General features: G+C 36.6%; 1 protein-coding gene across 1 annotated transcript; it reads right to left on the reverse strand.

The window, feature by feature from the left end:
• Nucleotides 1-7,597: 7,597 nt before the first annotated feature.
• LOC149702653 (inhibin beta B chain-like) lies at nt 7,598-19,942 on the reverse strand. Its single transcript, XM_089866519.1, has 2 exons — nt 18,732-19,942; nt 7,598-11,645 (listed from the first exon to the last, which is right to left on the reverse strand). Exons 1-2 carry the CDS (start codon nt 19,270-19,272, stop codon nt 10,753-10,755), a joined length of 1,434 nt encoding a protein of 477 aa, XP_089722645.1. The 5' UTR covers nt 19,273-19,942; the 3' UTR covers nt 7,598-10,752.
• Nucleotides 19,943-21,427: the final 1,485 nt, after the last annotated feature.

Below are 21,427 nucleotides of genomic sequence, written 5' to 3' on the forward strand. Positions count from 1 at the left end.
TGCCTGTTAAATATTCAAAAAATGCAATTTAAACGCAATTGTTTAGTTACATTTAAAATATTACAATTGAGTCTAAAAAGGTCGGGGAAAATCGACCATGCTTTGATTTTAAAATCTATTTCTTGTTAAATGAAAGGACCATCACGATAGAATTTTCTTCACCCTCTTGCAAGTTCAATTCACAGTTGAGTTTTATTTATTTTAGGCTACCATGCATTGGGGTCAAGTAACTTCCATTGCAATTTTATCATTGTTATAATATCCACCACCAATCGCACAGTGTTGGAAATGCGAGTAGAATAATTAGCGTTTTCTCTCCCTTGTTTTACGACCTTTTTTTATTATATTTTTCCATGACTGACTACTATAAATCCATGCACCGCTACGGCTTGAATTCGTAATTATTACCGCGTTGTGACGTCACTTCCCCTCCTTCCCCCTGATGAAAAGAAACGGCGGAAGTAGAACTGGAGAAGTCAATATCTCAAAACGTTCATTTCTTTCGGCTTTAAACGTATTAACGCCTTTGCCCAGTATCGTTTCGAGTCTTCCATTTTAAAGGGAGAGTTTCATATGACTTTCAAAATAAGTTTTGGACAAGGACTATTGGTTCATCAGTAAGGGGTGTTAATGGTGCTTCTCTAGCTTGATTAAAACAAAAATGAGGAACCATGGAATATATACTTTTGAATAAAAATATAAAGAAGGATACAATATTCGAACATATGCTCCGATGCCATGAATGATAATTTAAATATGATGGTTTTAATTTTAAATCCAACCAAATCCATCAAAGCTTGCAGAGGTTAACGGTAATAGTTAGTGTAGGGCGCTGTTGGTTAGCTGTGGCATAGGGGCTATGCATTGTAAAGGGACCATGCACCTGCTGAAAACAAGCCACAGGCTTAGTGTGAAAATCCCTTCATAGGCAAAGCTTAGATGCAAATGACTGTAGTGCAACGCTTGTTTGAACACAAAATCTACGCCTTTGCTACTACACCTTTAAAATTGTTTTGTTTGAACGACTGAGGGATGAATTGCCGAAAGACATGCAAATTGTCATTTGTGTGGAATATTCGCGGGGTGTAGTGGAGAGTAAATCCTTGGTTTTTGATGCAGAATCTTCTTTGGATTTGGCGCCGTCTTCTAGTCGGGCTTTTCCTTCTCCGCTCCCCACTTCCCCCTTTCCTCACCCTTCCTTTTTTCTCCGTCCGGTGCAGTATAGTGTGGATAAAAAATGATCTTTTAATAAAAGCTAGTTTTTCTTTTCTCTCTCTCTCTTTCGCTGTCATCATGGACTTTGTCATTCCAAAGAGGACCTGCAAACAATAACAATAGAGCTCAATTTACTTTCCCCACTCGTTCGCGTCTACGTTTTAACACCTTGATATACTAGAGATTAAACAGGGTGTTACAGTGCAGTGGTTTTTACCATTTTCTATACACAGTTTTCAGTCTAGGAGGATTGGTACCATTTACGACAGGTCAGGCTACTTGGTAAGTTCTGCACTTTGTCCGTAAAGTAGCCTGGTCTCCTTTAAGGTTTCCCACAGTTCAGTTCAAACAGTTCAGTTTTCGGTTCAGTTCAGTTATTTTCGGTTTCAGTTTAGGGACTAAACTGATTTGATTGCTTCAGTTCAGTTTCAGTTTGCACATCTCCAAACTGATCAGTTTTCAGTTCGGTTCGGTTTATTTCTTAAACTGAACTGATGAAAACTGAACTGAAGAGATATTTAAGTACTCTTTCGATCTATCGCGAGAAACGATATCAATACGTTCCCGCAAACTTTAGTTGAACAATAGAAAACTGGCATCGTTTAGTATTGCATGCTGTATGATATTTTGGGGGATGTGTCGCGTAAAGTTACCATATTAGAGTCGCGCATATTTCATCATTTATGTCGCGTATATTTAATTATGCATAGAAATAAGCTAATAATTCAAGTCCCGTGATTAGCTGGGACCCTCTGCAGAGAGACACAGGCTAAAAGAATACCAATAATTAGTAACTAAAAAGGGTATCATATCGTAGATATTGAATTTCTGATCCACGGTATTTTAATATTTCTAATGTTGTTAATTTCAATAAGAACTGCTACTCCATGAAGTAGCAGTTCTTATTTAAATTAACAACATTAGAAAAAGGGTATCATAATTAGTTAATTAGTCAAAGTTAAATTGTTCAATGTTAATAATTAGTAGTTTGTGAAATAAACACGACTCTTAAGGTATGGCACTTAACGATTCCAAAATATTTAGTAGTAGTAGAAAACGTTAGCGGTTAATAGTTACAATCTGGGGTTTTCGGTTCAGTTCAGTTATAACTGAAAACTGAACTGATCAGTTCGGTTTCTTGGCTGAACCGAACTGATAATTTCAGTTCAGTTTCAGTTCTTGAAAATCCTAACTGAAAAGTTTCAGTTCAGTTTCAGTTTTTGTCCAAAACCGATTTGAACCGAACTGTGGGAAACCTTAGTCTCCTTGTGTAAATGGTAATAATTCTCCTAGTCGGAAAACTGCGTATAGAAAATGTATCTCCTATGACAGTGTGCCATAAGAGCCACCCCTTAAACAAATGGCATGATTTGAATGTTTTAGGGTTGTCACTACCCCTTAATAAATTACTATTGGTCTTTTAATTTCTTAATGAAGTAATTTAAATTGAAGTGGGTTATCCCTAAATTTCTAAATTAATTATAACTTATAAACGAAGCGCAATGCGTGGGTTCTTTGGGAAATCAATTTTGAGTCGAAAATGTCATTTCTATGACAGTTTACCACAAGCTTGGGTCACTGTTTACAGGTTTAATGTGTTTTAGGGATTAAGTAATAAAGTGAAATTGAAAAATCTTAGTTTTCCTATCCCGTCTATGGTTTATAAACTCCATAGTCTTTTATTGTCTGTGTTCCTTTTTTACGATACTTGTGCCTTGAAAAGTAAAGGAGAAATGGTTATGGTTTAAGGAAAGAGAGACTGACTGACTGACTAGAGACACAAGGGGTCAAAGAACCTGAAAAATATAAATATCTCATTTCACCTTGTCTCGCCAAAAATACATAACTATTGTCATCAATTTTTATTGGGTAAATATACCTCTATAGGTTTTTCTCTTAAAGGGAGACTTAAACGGTGTTTTGTGGATTTTTGAATTGGTCAGAAATTGAGGATAAAATTAAAATTATTCGTTTTGGCCTATGGCAATAGGGACACAGCAGTACAGGATAAAACCCTACTACCGAACGTAATACCCCTGCTCGCCCAATCAGCTTTACTGCCCCACTAGCCTTCCACTTAATAAAATCCTCTACCATGTAGATGTAAAATGGGAGGAGCCACATTGTTTCGCCAATAAAATCGTATAATTCAGGGGAAAAAAATCCCATTTTTCCTATAAAGAATTGAAATTTTTGGCTGGGCTCTTTGGAACAGGGAAATGAACATACCTAAGCGACCAACGGGAATATAAGATTTTACCACTGTGGAGTGTGAATGGGCCTTAACCCAAATAAACCTGCATACACGTGTGTCCAAAATTGACCATGAAATACTAAATCACCGTTAAAATTAACTTGATTCTTTATAACGTTTTTTTCTTTCTTCGTAAGTCTTTAATCCTTTAGCTGCTTAACCCATCCCTGTATTTTTAGACTTCAAAAAATAAAAAGGCAAAAACCGTACCCAAATTATCTTCATAGGTGTCCAATCCCAGACCGTTTTTTAGGCCCTTCTTGGATATTTTTTTAAAAAAGTTAATTTTTACCCCTGCAGACCTCCTAAAAAGTTGTCGGCTCTTTTTGTCGTTGTCCATAATGACTCTATCTCCTTTAATTTAAGTACACCCTCCGGTATAGAAATTTTTCTAGCCGGTGGTCCCTCTTAAGAAGAGATGCTTATCAAAGGGGGAAAAAATCATTCGTTATATGTAAGAAAAACGACGTTTTTCTTTTAATATTCCAAGTAAAAGGATTGAGTCTACGTGATTGAACTAAAAGGTACTTAGCGGAAGGCACGGTGCATGCACGTTTTTAAGAGCGCGCCTTTAAGAGAAAATCTTTCTCCATGGCTTCGCTCGGAGCTATACGTAGCTCCCCAGATTTTTCGTGATTATTCATGAGCCAATTAAAACTCCCGTGCTGTCTGTTGCGACCGGGACTCACTCTTTCGGTGCTCGAGACCTAGACGATAGCTCGTGGACACGTGCCTTTTTTTAACTCCCAGCGCGTGAGGAAACACTCGACAGAATATCACGAGTCTTTCCGTGCAAAAGCCATGTACATCGAAAAATCCCGAGTTTTCTATTTAGGTACCCCTTTGCAACGTTTACGACTTTGATTTCGTTTGACCTACCTTGACAAATCTCATCAACTTATTTAACTCTCCTAATACTAAATTTCGGACCACCAGGAATGTTTAGGTAGAATTTCGTTCATCATGAGGAATGTTTGAGATAAATTTTACTCCATCTTCAGGAAATTTTGAGTTTATGCAATGAACCCACCAATATGGCGGTGTAAATTATCTCACGTATCTTAGCTCCTCCCCCAATCGAAAGCTCTCTATTGTTTAACAGTAAATCTTGGGTTAGCTTTAAAGCTTTTGGGTATTTGAGTCGATTGGAGTTACCAATATTTGGCTTTTAAACGTGTGCAATACCTTGGGCCATTCCATTCAACTCTTTACTCTATGCCCTCGTTGAGTAATGTTTCGAATCGAGGATTCAAAGGGGTTTTCTCCGACAAGAAATATTTTTTTTGGGGGGGTTCATTCTCGCAGCCTGACTATAGTAGAGGGGATCATTATTATGCCACCTTGGTTTTGATCCCTTCTTTTTGACCACCACTACATCCCTTGATTTAAGAACCCTTAAGTGAACATTAATCTTCCCGCCAAAGCCAAGCGGATGACCGGGACCCCGCAATGTAAAAGCACCAAGGCTTCCCTGACCCCATGAGCCGAGAAGAACTACAACCAACGGTTGGTGGTTAATTGTTATTTTATGGGGTCAACGTTAGTCCTTGAATTCAGCTCTACGTGATAATTAGTGCATGCATTTTTTCAGGGTAAAGGTTCTGTAATAAAGTTGATTGCACCTGCGTTAGAGTACGTCCTTTTTGCTGGTGCTGCAATTGAACAACCTTAAACTCATTTGAGGGTAGGCCTAGTAGATTGTTGCACGAAATAGGTACTTTGTTAGTACAAAATAATTTTGGTTTTGGTCGAGGAGTGTAATGTGTACCTACCATGATGCAAGAAGCGATTGGTTTGAACGATTGTGTTCGATGATGGCAAGATGTCTTACCACAAACTGTACCTACTACCTGGGGAGTACCAAGTATCGATTTTGGGTAATCAGGGAAGCTGTACCTTGCTAAGAGCAAGAGGGGATTTTGGGTAATCTGAGAAGCTGTACCTTGCTAAGAGCAAGAACGGATTTTGGGTAATCAGGGAAGCTGTACCTTGCTAAGAGCAAGAAGCGAATTTGGGTAATCTGGGAAACGGTACCTTGAAGAGTGCCAAGGACCGATTAGGTAATATACGCGTCGAAGGTAAAAAGTATAGAAAACCATACCTGGGGCCACTAACCCTCGTATACCCTTAATGCCGCACAAATCATTTTTGGAAATTGCTAGACAGTGTACCTTTTTTAGAATATGTATCTATATAAGACCGTATAACCTCCCCATCAATCGAGGGCGCATTTTTTAAAGAGACCATACATGTAAAAAACTTGATTCTATATCTGGAATGTTTTGACTAGACTTTTCAGGAAGACCAACTGTGTCTAGACTAGCTAGGCCATTTAATTTTCACTATAAATCTACCGAAATTAAGTCTTATTTCCAAGAATACGAGTAGGAAACTCTTTTTATGAACCCTGCAGTTCAAGCCCCGGTGTCTTTTATCCCTCTTTTTAGCCACATTGTGGTATACGATGAGGCTCTTAGTTTGACCCAAGCCGTTGTAGTAGTAGTAGTAGTGGCCGGAGTTTTCGCTTCGTTATCGTCAGATTTTAGCTTAAAAGGAACTCTATAGTACCTTAGCCCACCAATAGGGGGTAACAGAGCTCGTTTAGAGATTTTATTTTAATTAAAATATTTTCACATCGCACCCGGGAATTGAAGCCGTGTCGCCGGCGCAGCAGTAAGACACGCTACCACTGAACCATAGAGACTTGGTAGGACGTCTGAGTTTTCATCCCTTAGTTTGTTTCTAAAGTGTCGGGGGTGGGGGTGATACTTTTTTATCTGTAGCGAAGGATATTTTTTAATTTTTATCTGTGGGGTCGGATACTTCTGAATTTTTATGTTTGGGGTTTTTATATTTATTTTCATTTTATTTATGTGCTAGTTAAGTAGATAACGATGTGGCTACTATTAAGGCTGAGCCCTTGGGCCATCTTGTTTCTTCTTGGTTAAGTAAAGACCTCCCTGCTGCCGGCTTGGCTTGTCTTTTCTCAATCGGTTATGTAAGAAAAATGACGGTTCTCAGCCTAGATTTCAAATTCATTTTTTTTCATTCGATGTCTGTACGTGCTTGAACGGGTTGACCACCCAGAGAAAAAGATTCCCTCGCATTAGTTAAATTTGCCGACAAAGGATTTAAATTCCAAACAGAAATGTACGGTAATTCTTTCTGTATATAGCCGAAAGGATATATATCCTCTAAATTATAGGGCGGTATAGTCGTCGAAATATTGCAATTTCTCTCATATGCATTTAAATTTTTTGAAATATGAATTACGCCCACTTGAACTGTCGAGACGGCTCCCTCTTAACTCTTTAAAAAATGATTTTTGTAATAAGTTGGGCTCTCCCTAACTTGAAACCGTTTATTAAGTTTAATTATCGAAAGGATTCTTAGCGTATTAGATTGAATTTAGATTTTTGTCGTAGCTATTAACACTATATAAGATTTTAATTATCGTAATTAGAAGCGCAACTATCTTACCGTCATAAGTAAACGAAGAAATTATTTTTTCTTCCATCTCTCCCATGTAATTTGAGCCTATATTCTCTCTTTCCCATGCAATTTGATCCTATCTTCCCTCTTTCCCATGCAATTTGATCCTATCTTCCCTCTTTCCCATGCAATTAGATCCGATCTTCCCTCTTTCCCATGCAATTTGAGCCTATCTTCCCTCTTTCCCATGCAATTTGAGCCTATCTTCCCTCTTTCCCATGCAATTTGATCCTATCTTCCCTCTTTCCCATGCAATTTGATCCTATCTTCCCTCTTTCCCATGCAATTTGATCCTATCTTCCCTCTTTCCCATGCAATTTGAGCCTATCTTCCCTCTTTCCCATGTAATTTGAGCCGATCTTCCATCTCTCCCATACAATTTGAGCTGATCTTCCCTCTCTCCCATACAATTTGAGCCGACCTTCCACGCAATTTGAGCCTATTTTCTATTTCTCCCATTTGAGCCTATATTCCATCTCTCCCATGTAATTTGAGCCTATCTTCATCTGAGTGTATTTTTACTAATGATGTAAGAAGTGAATATGATTATGAATAACGGGTCATTATTTATTAGATAGTTCTCTCTTTTATTTATTATTTTTTTTTATTTTGAACTTTTTCCAAAAAGGCGTTTTTGTTTTGTTAAATGCTGACCAAAAGCACTGTCGATTTCTTTTCTTTTTTTTGTCAAAGTTAATACAAAATGATTTTACAGACGAACAAAGACCTAAGTTCTATTGGTATTTTTATTTTATTAATATTTTCGATATTAAATTTTTAATTTGTAATATTCGTTTAAAAATATTTCGGTTCCAAAATTGGTCGTTTATTTTATTTTAAATTTTACGTCTTGTCGCATATCGGGCACTTGATGCGAGAGGCTTTATTGGCTTATGTTTTTTTATATTTCCATAGGATTTTTTATTAAATTCCTTTTTATTATTTTAATATTTATTATTATTTTTAAACCCTATTTTAAAAAAAATCCGAAAAACAAAAAGACACGCTAATTTCGTATTTCAACACTTTTGAAAGACAATTTTTTTAATTATTTTTGTTTTTTATTACGAATTAATTAATATGAAAGACTTATACACCACCACTTTTTTGCCTTAGTTAATTTATTTTATCAGCAATTTTAATCTTTAAATTTAAGTTTAATCTTAATTTATATTTTGCAAGTGAAATGACACAATTTAATTAGAAATTCAATATTTTAGGAAATTTTTAATGATCATATTCGCAAATTAAGGGAGCTTAAAATGAACGTTATATAGTTTAATTTAAAGAAAAAAAATTAACATTATACCTAAGTTATTTAATTTTTAATAAAATCGTATCAATTGAATTCATTTCAAAAATTATTAAAAAGAAGAAAAATTATTTAAAATTTCTATAAATTTCGAGAAAACGAGTATTTAGAACAGATCAACTTAAAATTTGAAACTACAAATTTTTACCATTTTTTTTTATTGAGATCTATTTAATGTTTCATTGACATAGCCTAATTTTTTGCGTCAAAAAGTTTTTTAGAAATATCACATATCCGACCTATACCCTAAGGCCTCGTTTTTAACTTGGGAGGCAATTTTTATTTAATATTTTTTTTTTATTTGCGCGTTTATTGAACCGTTTACTTTTTTATTTTAACACCTAACATTTACTAATTATAGAAAACATTTTCATAGTAGTTTTTGTCTTTGGGAAGAAAAAAAAATCAACACATTTTTAATTAATTCCACGTGACTTTTTATCATTTAATAGGACGGATAATAATTAACCCCTCAAATCACAGTTTATCTTAATTTTTTCGTCACCACTAATTAATTTAAATCCTTTCACAATATTTTAAGTTTTTGAGCTTTTATTATTATTATTATTCGATGCCCTTCTTTTTGCGAATTAGTTTAATTTTGTTTCATCATTTTTAAGTGACTAGGGGCAATTAAATGTATTTTTTAATTAGTTTTTTATGAAACTTAAAATATATGTAGTCTTTGAGAAACCATCCAGATTTTTTCTTTTTTTTTTAAATCAGAATGTTGGCGTTTTCCAACCCACTCAAAGACTAGTTCCTCAATAACGTTCTTCTTTTTTAAACCATAATCAAAAGGAGAGGCGAAATTTCGTCCGCTTCATATAGGGTTAAGTAAAAAATTTAATTAATTGGCTTAATAAGTTTTAATTATCGCTACCATAGTTCAGCCCTTAACAATACCTAAACAGAGATAGCATTGAAAATATAAATTCACTGAAAATCTGTTGAACAAATGAAATCAAGAACACATACAAAAACTGAGAACATTGAAGAGTATCACCGTTATCTCAGTTTCTGTTGTTTTACCCACAATGCCCTGTTCACTTAGACTCCAAAACCTTGTCGACAAGCTAACGTACGTTCTCAGTTCTTATATAAGTTCTCAGTTCTTATATAAGTTCTCAGTTGTTACATAAGTTCTCGATTAAAACATATCGGTTCAAGGCAAAAGAGTTGAGAAAGATTTCTTCTGACTTGTCTATAGAAGGACATAAATTTAAACACCTTTATTATTTTAATTTAAAAACCTTGAGAGAGAGAGAGGTATCGTCGTAGTTTTTTTTAATTAAAAGTAACGATTGGCGCACTCGATAAACTTAACAAGAATAGTGATAAATCTTTTCCAAACTTGATATCTCTCTTTTTCATTGTCCAAATTTCTTTGGAGAATCGACCATGCGTAACGTTACGTTGGCTAACACAATCTAGTAAATTTAATTTAATATATTTTTTTTGCATTGACCGTATAGTCGGGAAGTAACGAAGGAAAGAGGAGTATACATAGTTTTCAGGCTAGGAGAATTGATACCACTTACAACAGGAGGCGAGGCTACTTTGTACTGCACTTGTCCGACAAGTTGCCTGACCTCCTGCTGTAAATGGTAGCAATCTTCCTAGTCTGAATATTATCAAAGTGTTGATTGATATTCACAAATATTTTTTGCGTTCATTTGGAATTCGTAATTAAATAAATGCAAAAGTTACGCAAGGATTTTGCAAGTTTCCATGTCCTTGCGAAGAATAACTACTCCTCTTTAGTTTGTTTCTCCCTGGTCGTTGATTGAGGCACGGAAAGACAAAGAAACTCAAGCTCGATTATTAGATTAAAGATTGTCAAAGGAAATTAAGTTAGAAACGCAATTTAAAGCGCGTAAGAATAAGAAGAAAAAAAATTAAATTTTTGAAACGTGTTAAGTAGTAGTTTGGACGCGAAGATCTTCAAGAGCTCTTGGAACTCGATTATTGTTTTTGGCGTGAGGTTTAGCTTAGTGGCCATAATCGAATCACTCACTCCTAACGTAATTTGTTTTAGTTTACTTAGGACATTTGGGAATCTTTAAGTTCTTTTTTAAATTTTTGATATATTTTGGTGCGAAACGTTTATTTGCGAAACCCAGGCCAGCGTTATTTTTTGAAGCGGAAAGGCGATTGTTTTTTTTTTACTTTTAGTTTTCAATTGTCCATGACATGGTTTTGTTTTATTTCCGCGACCTTTTTTTTTGACCTTCTCTTAACTTCCGTCACCTTCTAGTCGTCGGCTTCCGCGGGAATCAGCTGAATTTGGCGCCGGAAGGATTGTTTTTTATTGGGGGTAGTTAGCCTTGGTGCGTCCGTGATACCGCGCGCGGTTGTTTAACAAGCCCAACAAGGACATCTGCCAAGGTGGAATCTGATTTTTAGCCTCGTGGGGCGAGGCGGACCTTGCCGCGCGGCGGCGTTGGTCGGGGGAAATGTCCGTCGTTCACCGTGGACGTTACGTACAACCGCACTCTTCGACGATCATTTTGGGTAAATCGGTTTTGATAATGTTGGAATTGTTGTCGTAGTATATCAAGGACATGGAGGAAAGGCGAGTGGGAGCGCAGCAAGGGACGATGGAGGCGTAAGGGTTGCGACTGCGATATTCCTCGATGACGTGCGTGTGGAAATGGGCCAGCGTGTCCGGAGTCCGAGTGACGCATTCGCCGACGCAGTAATTCGCGTAGTAACCCTTGGGGGCGATGATCCAATCGTCCCAATGTAATTCCTTGAAGCTGACGTAGAGGGACTGCTTGCAACAGCCGGACGTGTTTTCGTTGCACGTGATGACGTGACGACGCGATCTCCGGCGAGGCGCCGGTTGCGTCGCGATGACGAGGAATGGACGGAGGTTTTTGTGTCGGTGGCGACGCGACGGATCGCCGCCCCCGCCGAAATCGGCGTCGGACGGGTAGTTATGATGGTGTCGCCCCCCTCCGAAGAGAGACACAACCCCGACGCAACCCAAGTTGCAATCAATCAGCAGGGTTAATTTGTTCTGGGGCGATTCGGCGAACCACTTTTGAACCACTTTGATCATGTTGAAGGATTTCCAACCGACCGTCGAGGCGTTGAAAGACAGCGAGTGCAAGAGCTCGAGATCGAAATCTAGGATAGAACTCGTGTTGTAACTGGCCGTGGACGGCAGCGAAGAGTCTCCGCCATGTCCGCCCCTCTTCGACTTGCGGGTGGCGCGGAACAAGTAAATAACCGAGTGCGACTCATTATTAGGCGCGTTTCCGTCCGGACGCAAGTGTATCCATAGTTTGGCTTCCATGACTTGCAACCTCCGTGGATTGTCGTGCGGGTGCCGAAGGTCAATCAAGTTATGCCCGTTGATGCTGGCACCTGCGAATAAACTTTAAATTGTCAACTTGACGCCAACAACCTCAACATTCTACCTCAAACTTTGCGGGTACGGTTAATGGGTCCCTCTTCCGAACAATCATTATCTTTCATTAAAACTACCCAATTTCTTTCATCCACAATCATTATCTTTCATTAAAACTACCCAATTTCTTTCATCCACTGAACCCGCTATTTGACATCAATTTAAAACCCTCGAAAACCCGAAATGTCTGTCGGTGATAAAACGATCGTTCCCAAGAACCCCAAAAAACGTGTCCGTAAAAAGAAAGACATTTTTTAATGGCGCTTTAGGCGATCTGGTCTTTAACAACTTGTTAAAACCGTTTAACCGGCAGACTACTTCTTGCGGCTCTTTCATTAAATAAATTAAATGTTTTCGAATTGAAACCTATTAATATCCATTTATTATAATTAAAACGTCTGCCGAAATATCTTACTCTTTAATTATCTAGTCGGTAGACATCTAAAAAAGAGAGGAAAAAATGGAGAGCTTGTGTGCGGGTAAATGCTGCTTCAATCAGAAGTTGATAAATATTTTAATCACTTTATTTGAGTCGTCGAATATTTTCTTCGTAACATCATTTTAAATGTATCTAACTTTAATTACCAAGCTAATTAAGCGCTAATAATGTTTTGGCGACTGATACATTAACGTGGTTTTAACTCCATTATTTTATATACGCACGGTCTTTCGATTAATAAAGAAATCAACTTTAAGTTTCATTAACATTCCTTAAATTCTGAGTTTACATAACGTTTACCCGATCACTGCAATTCCTTAAATTCTGCATTCTTGCTCTCTTGCGCTATCAGTACATGGTTAGAGCTATGAATAACTTCGTTTCAATGTAGTTCTGAGTACCGGGATTTTTTTTTAAAATAAATTCTAGTTCCTGTTAGAACTTTGGCGGGGAAACCATAGCTAAACTTTTGGTTGTCTTTGACGGACGCGAAGTCAAACCAGACTCGATGGGCGCTTCTAAGTGAACCACACCGCCACAATTTTAGCCCAAAGGTTACATAAACCGAGTTTGAACATAAAAAAGCCGGTAGTTTGGCCCAAGCTAGCGCATCAATCTTTTCTTTTTCTTATAAAATAATTAAAAATGGACAAGAAGGGGTATTTTGTTAATAAGAAGGCAGGGAACGTGATTGGTCGGATATGCAAATTTAAAATTATCCATAAAATCCAATAAAACTAATTTGAATTTTAAAATCATTCGGAGACGCATATCCTGGATGTTTCATTACGCAGATGAATATTTAAAAAAAATCACTATATTTTCCATTTCATCCTCCCTTTAAGATAATATGAGCTTTATTGGCCAGAGAATTTATTATTGATTATCTCTAAACGTTTTTATCGATGGCTACCGTAAATTCTGTACATCTAGGCGTAGTATTATACATAAATGAAATTTGAAGAAGTTTCTAAAATGTTTTGTCTTCAATTAATTCTTGAAGAATTTCAGTAATTTCATTTGATTTCACGGAGAAGTGTTAGGCCCCTCGGACTTTGAGACATAGTGGACTCTAAAACCACGTCTGGCAATAATTGAACCAATTACTTCTTCAAGCGTGCTGTAAAGAGTTATACCGAAATTCAACCCAATATTTTTAGAAGGGGAAAATATTTCCTCGCTTATCTTGTTACCTATTTATACCTTGGGGCTTGGTTAAATGGCTTGATAAATTAATACATACATACATAAGACATGTTTTTTTTTTATTTCTAACCGTTTCACGGTGTCTTTAAGCTATTTGGGTGTTTGAGAAACCGCCTATTAATCTTTCTTTTTTTAAATTTCCTTTCGGTATTGGGCTGTGATAAAAAATTGTCTAGCCCAGATATCTGGGGATAGGTCGGCATTTAAAGTTAAGGTTTTTCTTAATTTTTAAACTCTTCTTTTAATCTGTTACCTTCTTTTAATTTTTAATCGCAAATATTTGTTACATTCTAATCGTTTTAATTCCTAAACCTGTATTTTCTTCAGAGAGAAAAAGGCATTTATTAATTTTTATTTTTATTCAAAAGATCATTTAAATTAATGAAAAGTTTAAATATTTTAAACATTCATCTATTTATAGCAATATGCAAATTAGGTCTGATATCTTATATATACAGGGTGTTTCTGATAAGTCTGATAAATAAATTAAGGGGGATTCTTTGGAAAATCGATTTTGTGTCGAAAATGTAATGTAACTTCTATCTCCATTTGGTTTTCCACAAGAGCACTGTTTTCAAGTTAAGATTGGTCAAAGTATTTCACGGATGACCCCTTAAATTTAATTAAGAAACTGATTTAGACAATGATTTCTAATTAATTTAATTATGGGGTCATTCCCAAAACACTCAAATAACCAATAAAGATTCAAATTAAATCTATATTTGAGTTTTTAAAAATTTTTTTACCCAAAATTGCGGATTATAAAATAATTGCTACCTTACTGTTTAATTAAAATGCTTAAAAATTAGACGTATCACGTGTTTAGAAACTTAAATCGTGCCCCGCCCCTTCTAATTAAAGGGAACCCGTATATAATTTTAAATGTATTTAAATTTAATATTTAAAAAACGTTTAACAGAAGTTAAAAGAGACAAAGAAAAATCCTTGATTTATTTCTCAACATGATTGCACCCCACAATTTTCAATAGGTTTAAAAAAAAATTTTAATTTAAATTTTTTTCTGAAGAGGAAACCTTGGGCTAAAATTTCAAAAGAATGTTTTTTTTCTTCTATCTTATTATAGGTCTATTTGAATATATTAAAAGTTATTCAGGGATATTTGAATAGAAATATTTTATAATTTATAGGCGGTGGGTGACCTTTCTTTTGAACTTTTCTCAAATATTTTCTCTCGTGGTTTTTAAATAATTTAGGGTTAACGGTAAATCGCCCTTTTAAGTTGCGAAACGACGTATGTCAAAACGTCAAGTATATTCTATTGAATACTGCTAATTTATTTAAATATTTATTGAAAATTTGCTATTGTAAGAAAGCGTCATTTACAAATTGGAACGCTGGAGTGCCATTGGTTGTTGCAACTCTACATATAGCCAGAAGTCCATTAAATTAGCTATAAGCTAATTTAATGGAAAAAAAATCGAGCTCAAAAAAGAATTTAACCATCTCGAATTTTATAAAATTTTACTCGAAAATTTGAAGCATCTCTTTGAAGGAAGCTTATTCTGTCGTCACTGGTTTCTTTCGACACTAAATCTTCAGCGTTTTGCGGAAAAACCGTGGATAAGAGCAACGTGATAAAGCATTTCTTATGGTATTCTTGTTGAAAAGATACTCTCCATTTTTAGACACAAATATACAATGGGGCTATTAGTTTAGTAGTAGGATTTCTAGTAGTTTCAATAGTAGGATTTGTTTTAAACGTTTTTCACTAGCTGACATTTTCGTTATTTTGTATTGATGGGCCCAAATCAATCTGAGATCGGTATCGGTATGACCGATATAGTAAATTTACCGATTATTCTTTTCGAGGTTACTTAATCGATTTGTATCGGTTGATAATTTGAAAAATTGGTTGATAATAGGGAAAAATTGGTTGATAATAGGGAAAAATTGGTTGATAATTGGGAGAAATTGGTTGATAATTGGGAGGAATCGGTTGGTGATTGGGGGGAATCGGTTGATGATTGGGAGGAATCGGTTGATGATTGGGAGGAATCGGTTGATGATTGGGAGGAATTGGTTGATGATTGGGAAAAATCGGTTGATGATTGGGAGGAACCGGTTGATGATTGGGAAAAATCGGTTGATAATTGGGAAAAATCGGTTGATAATTGGAAAAAATCGGTTGATAATTGGAAAAAATCGGTTGATAATTGGAAAAAATCGGTTGATGATAGGAAATAATAGGTTGATAATTGGGAAAAATCGGTTGATAACTGGTACAAATCGGTTGATAATCGGTTAAAATCGGTATCGGTACTAGAAAAATTTAGATACCGGCGTCGGTTAATTTAGGACATCATCCATGACTATTATTTTGGCAGTGGAAATTCTTAATGAACAACTGCATCAATGGAATTAAGGTTACTTTTCCCAAAGAAGTAAATCCATTAAATTTTCACCGCCAACAAATCGGGTGAATTAAACTTTTTCTTTTGAAGTGAAACGACGTGGCAAGAATTAAGGACCCAAGCTTTTGGGCCATCTTGTTCTAATCAGTTTAGTTTTGAAATGAGAAGGTCTTAGAAGGTGAATTGGGTATCATATGGAGTTTTTAAGATTCCGATTGGAAATCGTTGCAATTATTGATTTGATTTTCAGCGATTAAATGAAATATGTTAAGTATAAAAATTTCCCCTCGTCTTTTATGTCCTTACAATTTCACAAGTGAGGCAAGACTTAAGGTCAAATATTAAAATCCAGTGCACTGCCATCCAAAATATCTCATTCTGAATGAGACATAGATATCCTGAAATAACTGCCTGAAAACCAGCCATTATTTATGTAATTTAGAAGGACATGTTTTGAATATATTTGATATCTAGGCCTATAGGGCTCAAAATTTAAATGAATAGCTTTGAATTGCCATAAAATCTTTAGAGTGGGTTTGTATTGTGCAAGAAATTTAAACTTGGGAAAGTCTCCTCTTTATTTTTTTTTATTCTGAAATGATTTTAAACTAGAGCAATTTTTATATTATTCCGAAATGGTTTTGAAGTTGAGCAATTTTTTTTAATTTATTCTGAAATTATTGGAATGTAGAGCAATTTTTTAAATTATTCGGAAATTATTGGAAAGTTGAGCAATTTTTTAAATTATTCTGAAATTATTGGGAACTATAGTAATTTTTTAAATCATTCTGAAATGATTGGGAACTATAGCGGTTTTTTTAATTATTCTGAAATGATTGGGAAGCTGAGCAATTTTTAAATTATTCTGAAATGATTGGAAAGTAGAGCAATTTTCTAAATTATTCTTATATTAATGGGAAGTAAAGCAATTTTTAAATTATTCTGAAATTATTGGGAACTAGAGCAATTTTTTTTAAATTATCCTTAAATTAATGGAAAGTTGAGCAACAATTTTTTAATTAATCAAAAGTGATTTAGAATTTTAATTGACTAGAAAGTAATTTTAAAACTAGTCAAACTGGAGGTTAGGAAACAAATAAAAATATTCCAAATTAAGTATAATTATATCATTTTAATTAGTCTAATTAGTATTATAAAATTTGACAATACTTATATAGGTTATATTGTATTATATCATATCATATTATATTAGGTTAGATTAGTTATTCAATAACACAAGAATGAAAGAGCAAATTTTTGAAAAATGAAAGCAAGAACGACTGACCTAAAGTTGGAAAAAAAATGTTTGAGAAAAAATGAAAAAGAAAATGCATTTATTCAACGAGGGTATCAAAAAATTTGATAAAAGTCCATTCCATAGTAATGTTTGATACTTTGTAACAAGGGTTGAGTTGAGAAAAAAGAGTTTATAGCTATAGGATCATTTAATAATCATGAGCGGAATGTAAACTGCTAGATTATGAGCATGGAAAGTGTATCGTGAAGTGACTGAGTGAGTTGAGTGGCTGGCTGGCCGATGCTCTTTTTCTCTCTCACGTTTCTTTTTTATATTTCATAAGGAATTAGTCGTTGCTTAGCACGGAAGCTCGCCTAGTTCGCATCTGGTCACGCCTTGTCACGCCATAATACACTATATCCCTAACGTTTGTCCGACCAACAGAACCCCCCCCCTTTTATTACAAATCTGGGATGCTACTAGATAGTTCATAAGATATGTTCACCACCATAAGTTTGTCACTTGTTACAAACTGGAGCTTGTCATGAAATGACGTAGGTAAAGCGACGGACGCCTGGTGAGGCTCTGTCAAAGGCTTAGTACAGACTAAATTGAAATTAAGATGGACTTAGGCTTAGTAATGCGGCCTAAGTAGGACTAGATGGAAGTCCTGCAAAATTAACCACCGAGTGTAGGACCTTGTCATGAAGTGATTGAAGTAGGTCATAGATTCGAGGTAAAGCGACGACGCCTGGTGATTCGCTGTTAAAGGCTTAATAATGCAGACTAAATAGGAGCTAGATGGAAGTCCTGCAAAATTAATTAACCGAGTGTAGGACTTCAATTCTCGCTTCCGTCGTTCTCGTACTAGTTATCTCGAGCTGGCGACTCTCTAGCATTACGAAGTATAGGTAGTGTCATACTTATGGAAGGAACATATCGTTTAAGCTTATGATAGTGCAACTGTTTGTTGAGGGTAGATAAACTTTCAAGGTAGCTTCAGATATAAATAGATTTTGTTATAAAAGCCATGGAATATATACGCTTGTATCGTTATATACATAAGTTTTTGCATACATTATGCTCGTGAAATAGTACCGTAAATGTTTTTGAGAAAGGTTAAAGTTCGAATATATTTATTATTAAACATGTTTTGCATTAAGTTATTCGGGACAAGGAGACTCTCAGACTCGTGTTCAATATTTTATACATTTTATGTAATTTCTCCGGTTTTTGGAAATTCCAATATTGTCGGAATACGTAATTTGACATTGATCGTATTGGAATGCTCCAGTTTTTTTTGGGAGGTTTTTTATGACATTTTTTATGTAGTAAAATATATAATTCCTGTAAAAATCCTATATTTTTAAACCTGTCCTATATTTTCCTATAACTTCATGAAAGGTCCTATAATATCCTATATTTTGGACTAAGTTTGGGGAAGTTTTCTTATAGTTTAGCTCAAATTTATCAAAATTTACTCGTCTCTTTTATTGAGATCACATTTGACTATATTTGACCAAAATTCCAATGTAAAATTCTATTTTTCAGATTTTTCTACATAGTTTCAGCCAAAATATTATGATATATATGAGCAGTTTAAATCCCATATTTTCCTATAAAACACTTTTTCTCCTATAAAATCTTATTTTCCTATAAGGAATTTAAATTTTTGGTTGAACTCTCTGTACTTAACGATTAAAGTTAATCAATTATAATATTATGCAGTGCGGAAGAGATGATAAGCCTATCTATATCTTTGAAATATTAAAATAGATATAATGATTACCTGGTTCGGCGAAAGCGACAATTTCTGAAGTTTTTGCGTAATAATCGTCCCTATCTTCCCGGAAGCGTTCGTCATTGGGATAGGCGTCACTCGTGCTGTGAAAATGGTCGAAATGACCCTGACTTTCGACGTCCCGGGGCAATCCTCCGGACTTTTTAAGGACTTCCAGGACGACTTCTTTCGGGGCCAATGGGACGGTGATATTGGGCTTGGCTTGTAGGCTCAATTTGGACAGAATTTGCCTCTTGATGGCTTCGACCTTTAACTTTGTGGCCTCTTGTCTGTCGGCCAGGGTCAGGCAACGCGGACAGGCGGTGACCGGCGGCGGGCTTTCGGGTGGCCCGGCTCGACTAATTTCGGCGGCTCCCCCCGAAGTGGTTCCCGCCGAATTGGGCCCGGCGTCCGAGTCACCCGGGTGCAAGGAGGCGCTGACCACGGCCACTAAAACCGTTAGGAGACAGACTAGGTCGGACGCTCCTCTGAGAGAGGGACCACCGGGATGAGTGGCCGCCGAAAAGGGCCTCCGTTCGCCGGCCGGCATCTGGACTCTTCTGGGACAGACCGGGGGTAGCTGGACACCCGACAAGAGTTCCGGCTGGGGCGCTGCTAGTCAGCCCCACTCGCTCGCGTGTCTGCTGCTCGCGACTCGGCTGCTTTAGGCGAAAAGGAACGAGTCCTACTCTAGAGAACGCGTCGACGGCCGTTTTTCGCCGATATTAAAGAGGAAGGCGAGCTCCTTTACTCTCTCTCTCTCTTTCTTATTACGTTATTGGCGCCCCTTTCGATGGACGGCGGGGGGGAGGGGAACCTACAACCGGACGTTTCTAGACCCTCTCTCTAACTCTCTTCCGCGGATAAAAGGACGTTTTGATCGTCTGAGAGCCGGCGGGCTAGCGGACACGACCAAGTACTACTATAGAATCGAACCTGGGTGTGCTGCCCGAGAGAGAGGGGATGTGAAATTGGATTAATAGCGGGGCGGATTTCTTTCAAAGAATCAAAGCGTCGTTGATCTCGCTCTTCTTCAGTGTTCAGCAGTCTTCTCCGCGAGTTAACGAGAAGTTTAGTTTAGTTTAGTCTCGAGCCGGCTGCATGTTCGCTTGCTCTCTCCCTCCCTATAGCTTTCTCTTTTCTGGAGACTGGGAAGTCTTGGCTATAACTGTATAGCGGCGCGGCCGGAGAGGTGAAGAATCATGCAGGGGAAAGGAAGAACCAACGGATGACTCCCTAATTTTTTTTTTTTTTTTTTGCTTTTTTCGGTGGCGCTAGACGGCCCTTATTATTAATCGTTGCTATTAAAAACCCCCGGGTATCTTCTCCATCCCGATCGAGACAAAATCGAGCTACTTATATAACTAACCGCTTGCTTCCGGAAGCCGAAAAGATAAACGTTTTGAAATCCACGCGCTTCTCCTCCTCAAGGGAGGAAGCGATAAACATCTTGTAGTACCCAAACACTTTATAAATTTAAGTTAAATTTTGACAATTACAGTTACTTATTGACCAGATCTTCCAAAAATTTTATACAAGGAATACATACAGTTCCGAGGAATCATTGTGTCCTTATATATCGCGTGTTAATTTCTACGTGGGTTTTGTGGGCCGGGCCTGAGTACTATTCTGACTCCTTTCTACTGTGATTTCATTAGTTGGTTGATTGGTATCAACGCGAGGTTAAGCATATGTTCCATAAGTTTGTCACTGGTTACTGGTTTTTGAGACCTTGTCATGAAGTGATTGAAGTAGGTCATAGATTCGAGGTAAAGCGACGACGCCTGGTGATTCGCTGTTAAAGGCTTAATAATGCAGACTAAATAGGAGCTAGATGGAATTCCTGCAAAATTAATTAACCGAGTGTAGGACTTCAATTCTCGCTTCCGTCGTTCTCCAACTAGTTATCTCGAGCTGTAAGTCTCTACCATTACGAAGTATAGGTATAGTGTCGTCATACTTATGGAACATATCTTATAATAAACTTATGGGAAGTAGATGGGAATAACTTCGGTTTAGTACATGTAATAGACTGGCTAAAGTTAATAATTTGTGTGTTAAGGCGTAGGCTGATTTTTGTTTTCAAGAGGGTGGTCTAACGGTTGAGTTAGCTTAATCATAATTGAAATCGTCTAGAAACACTCTAGATAAAGGCGAATAAATCAATGATTCTCTAATGATATTCTCCCTAATTGATGTTTCTTCCGTCAAAGGTTGAGGGGCAATCAACTTCCCCTTTTTCTGCATGGGAGTCGCCGCCCCCCTTTCGTTTTCCTCTTTTTTTTGCCCCAAAACTATCAACACAGTACACAGAATGCGGTATCAAAAGCTTTATTTCTCTTTTTTGGACTGAGTAAGGCAGGCAGGCAGGGTTGGAGCCTTAAGGCTCTTTCAGACGATCCAACTTTTTCTCTCAGCTTGATGGGTCAACTCGAGTTGAATCAACTAATTGGATCGTGTGAATAGACGCTGAATGAGTTGAGTGTCGAAAAATGTTGGCTAGGAAAAGTTGGAACAGTGATCCAATTTTTGCTGACATTTCTTCAGCCAATGAAAATGAATTACTAAAAAAAGCCTTTTTCGCGGGTCATTTCGTAAGTTCCAAGGTAGTAGGTGGCGCTTAAAAAGTTCCATTTGGCGGTAAAAGTTTAGTCGTGTGAAAAGGAAGGATTTACTACACTTTCCCTTCAAAAGTTGGGCAAGTT

Source organism: Phalangium opilio, unplaced genomic scaffold, assembly GCF_054372755.1.
Source record: "Phalangium opilio isolate 3A_F unplaced genomic scaffold, DU_Popi_V2 ptg000017l_1, whole genome shotgun sequence".
Lineage (NCBI taxonomy): Eukaryota > Metazoa > Arthropoda > Arachnida > Opiliones > Phalangiidae > Phalangium > Phalangium opilio.

Excerpts from the sequence above, each read along its gene's own strand:
- LOC149702653 (XM_089866519.1), bottom strand. The coding sequence starts at position 19,272 with ATGCCGGCCGGCGAACGGAGGCCCTTTTCGGCGGCCACTCATCCCGGT. Across the intron at positions 11,646-18,731 it reads TGTCGCTTTCGCCGAACCAG|GTGCCAGCATCAACGGGCAT; the intron begins GTAATCATTATA and ends GTTTATTCGCAG.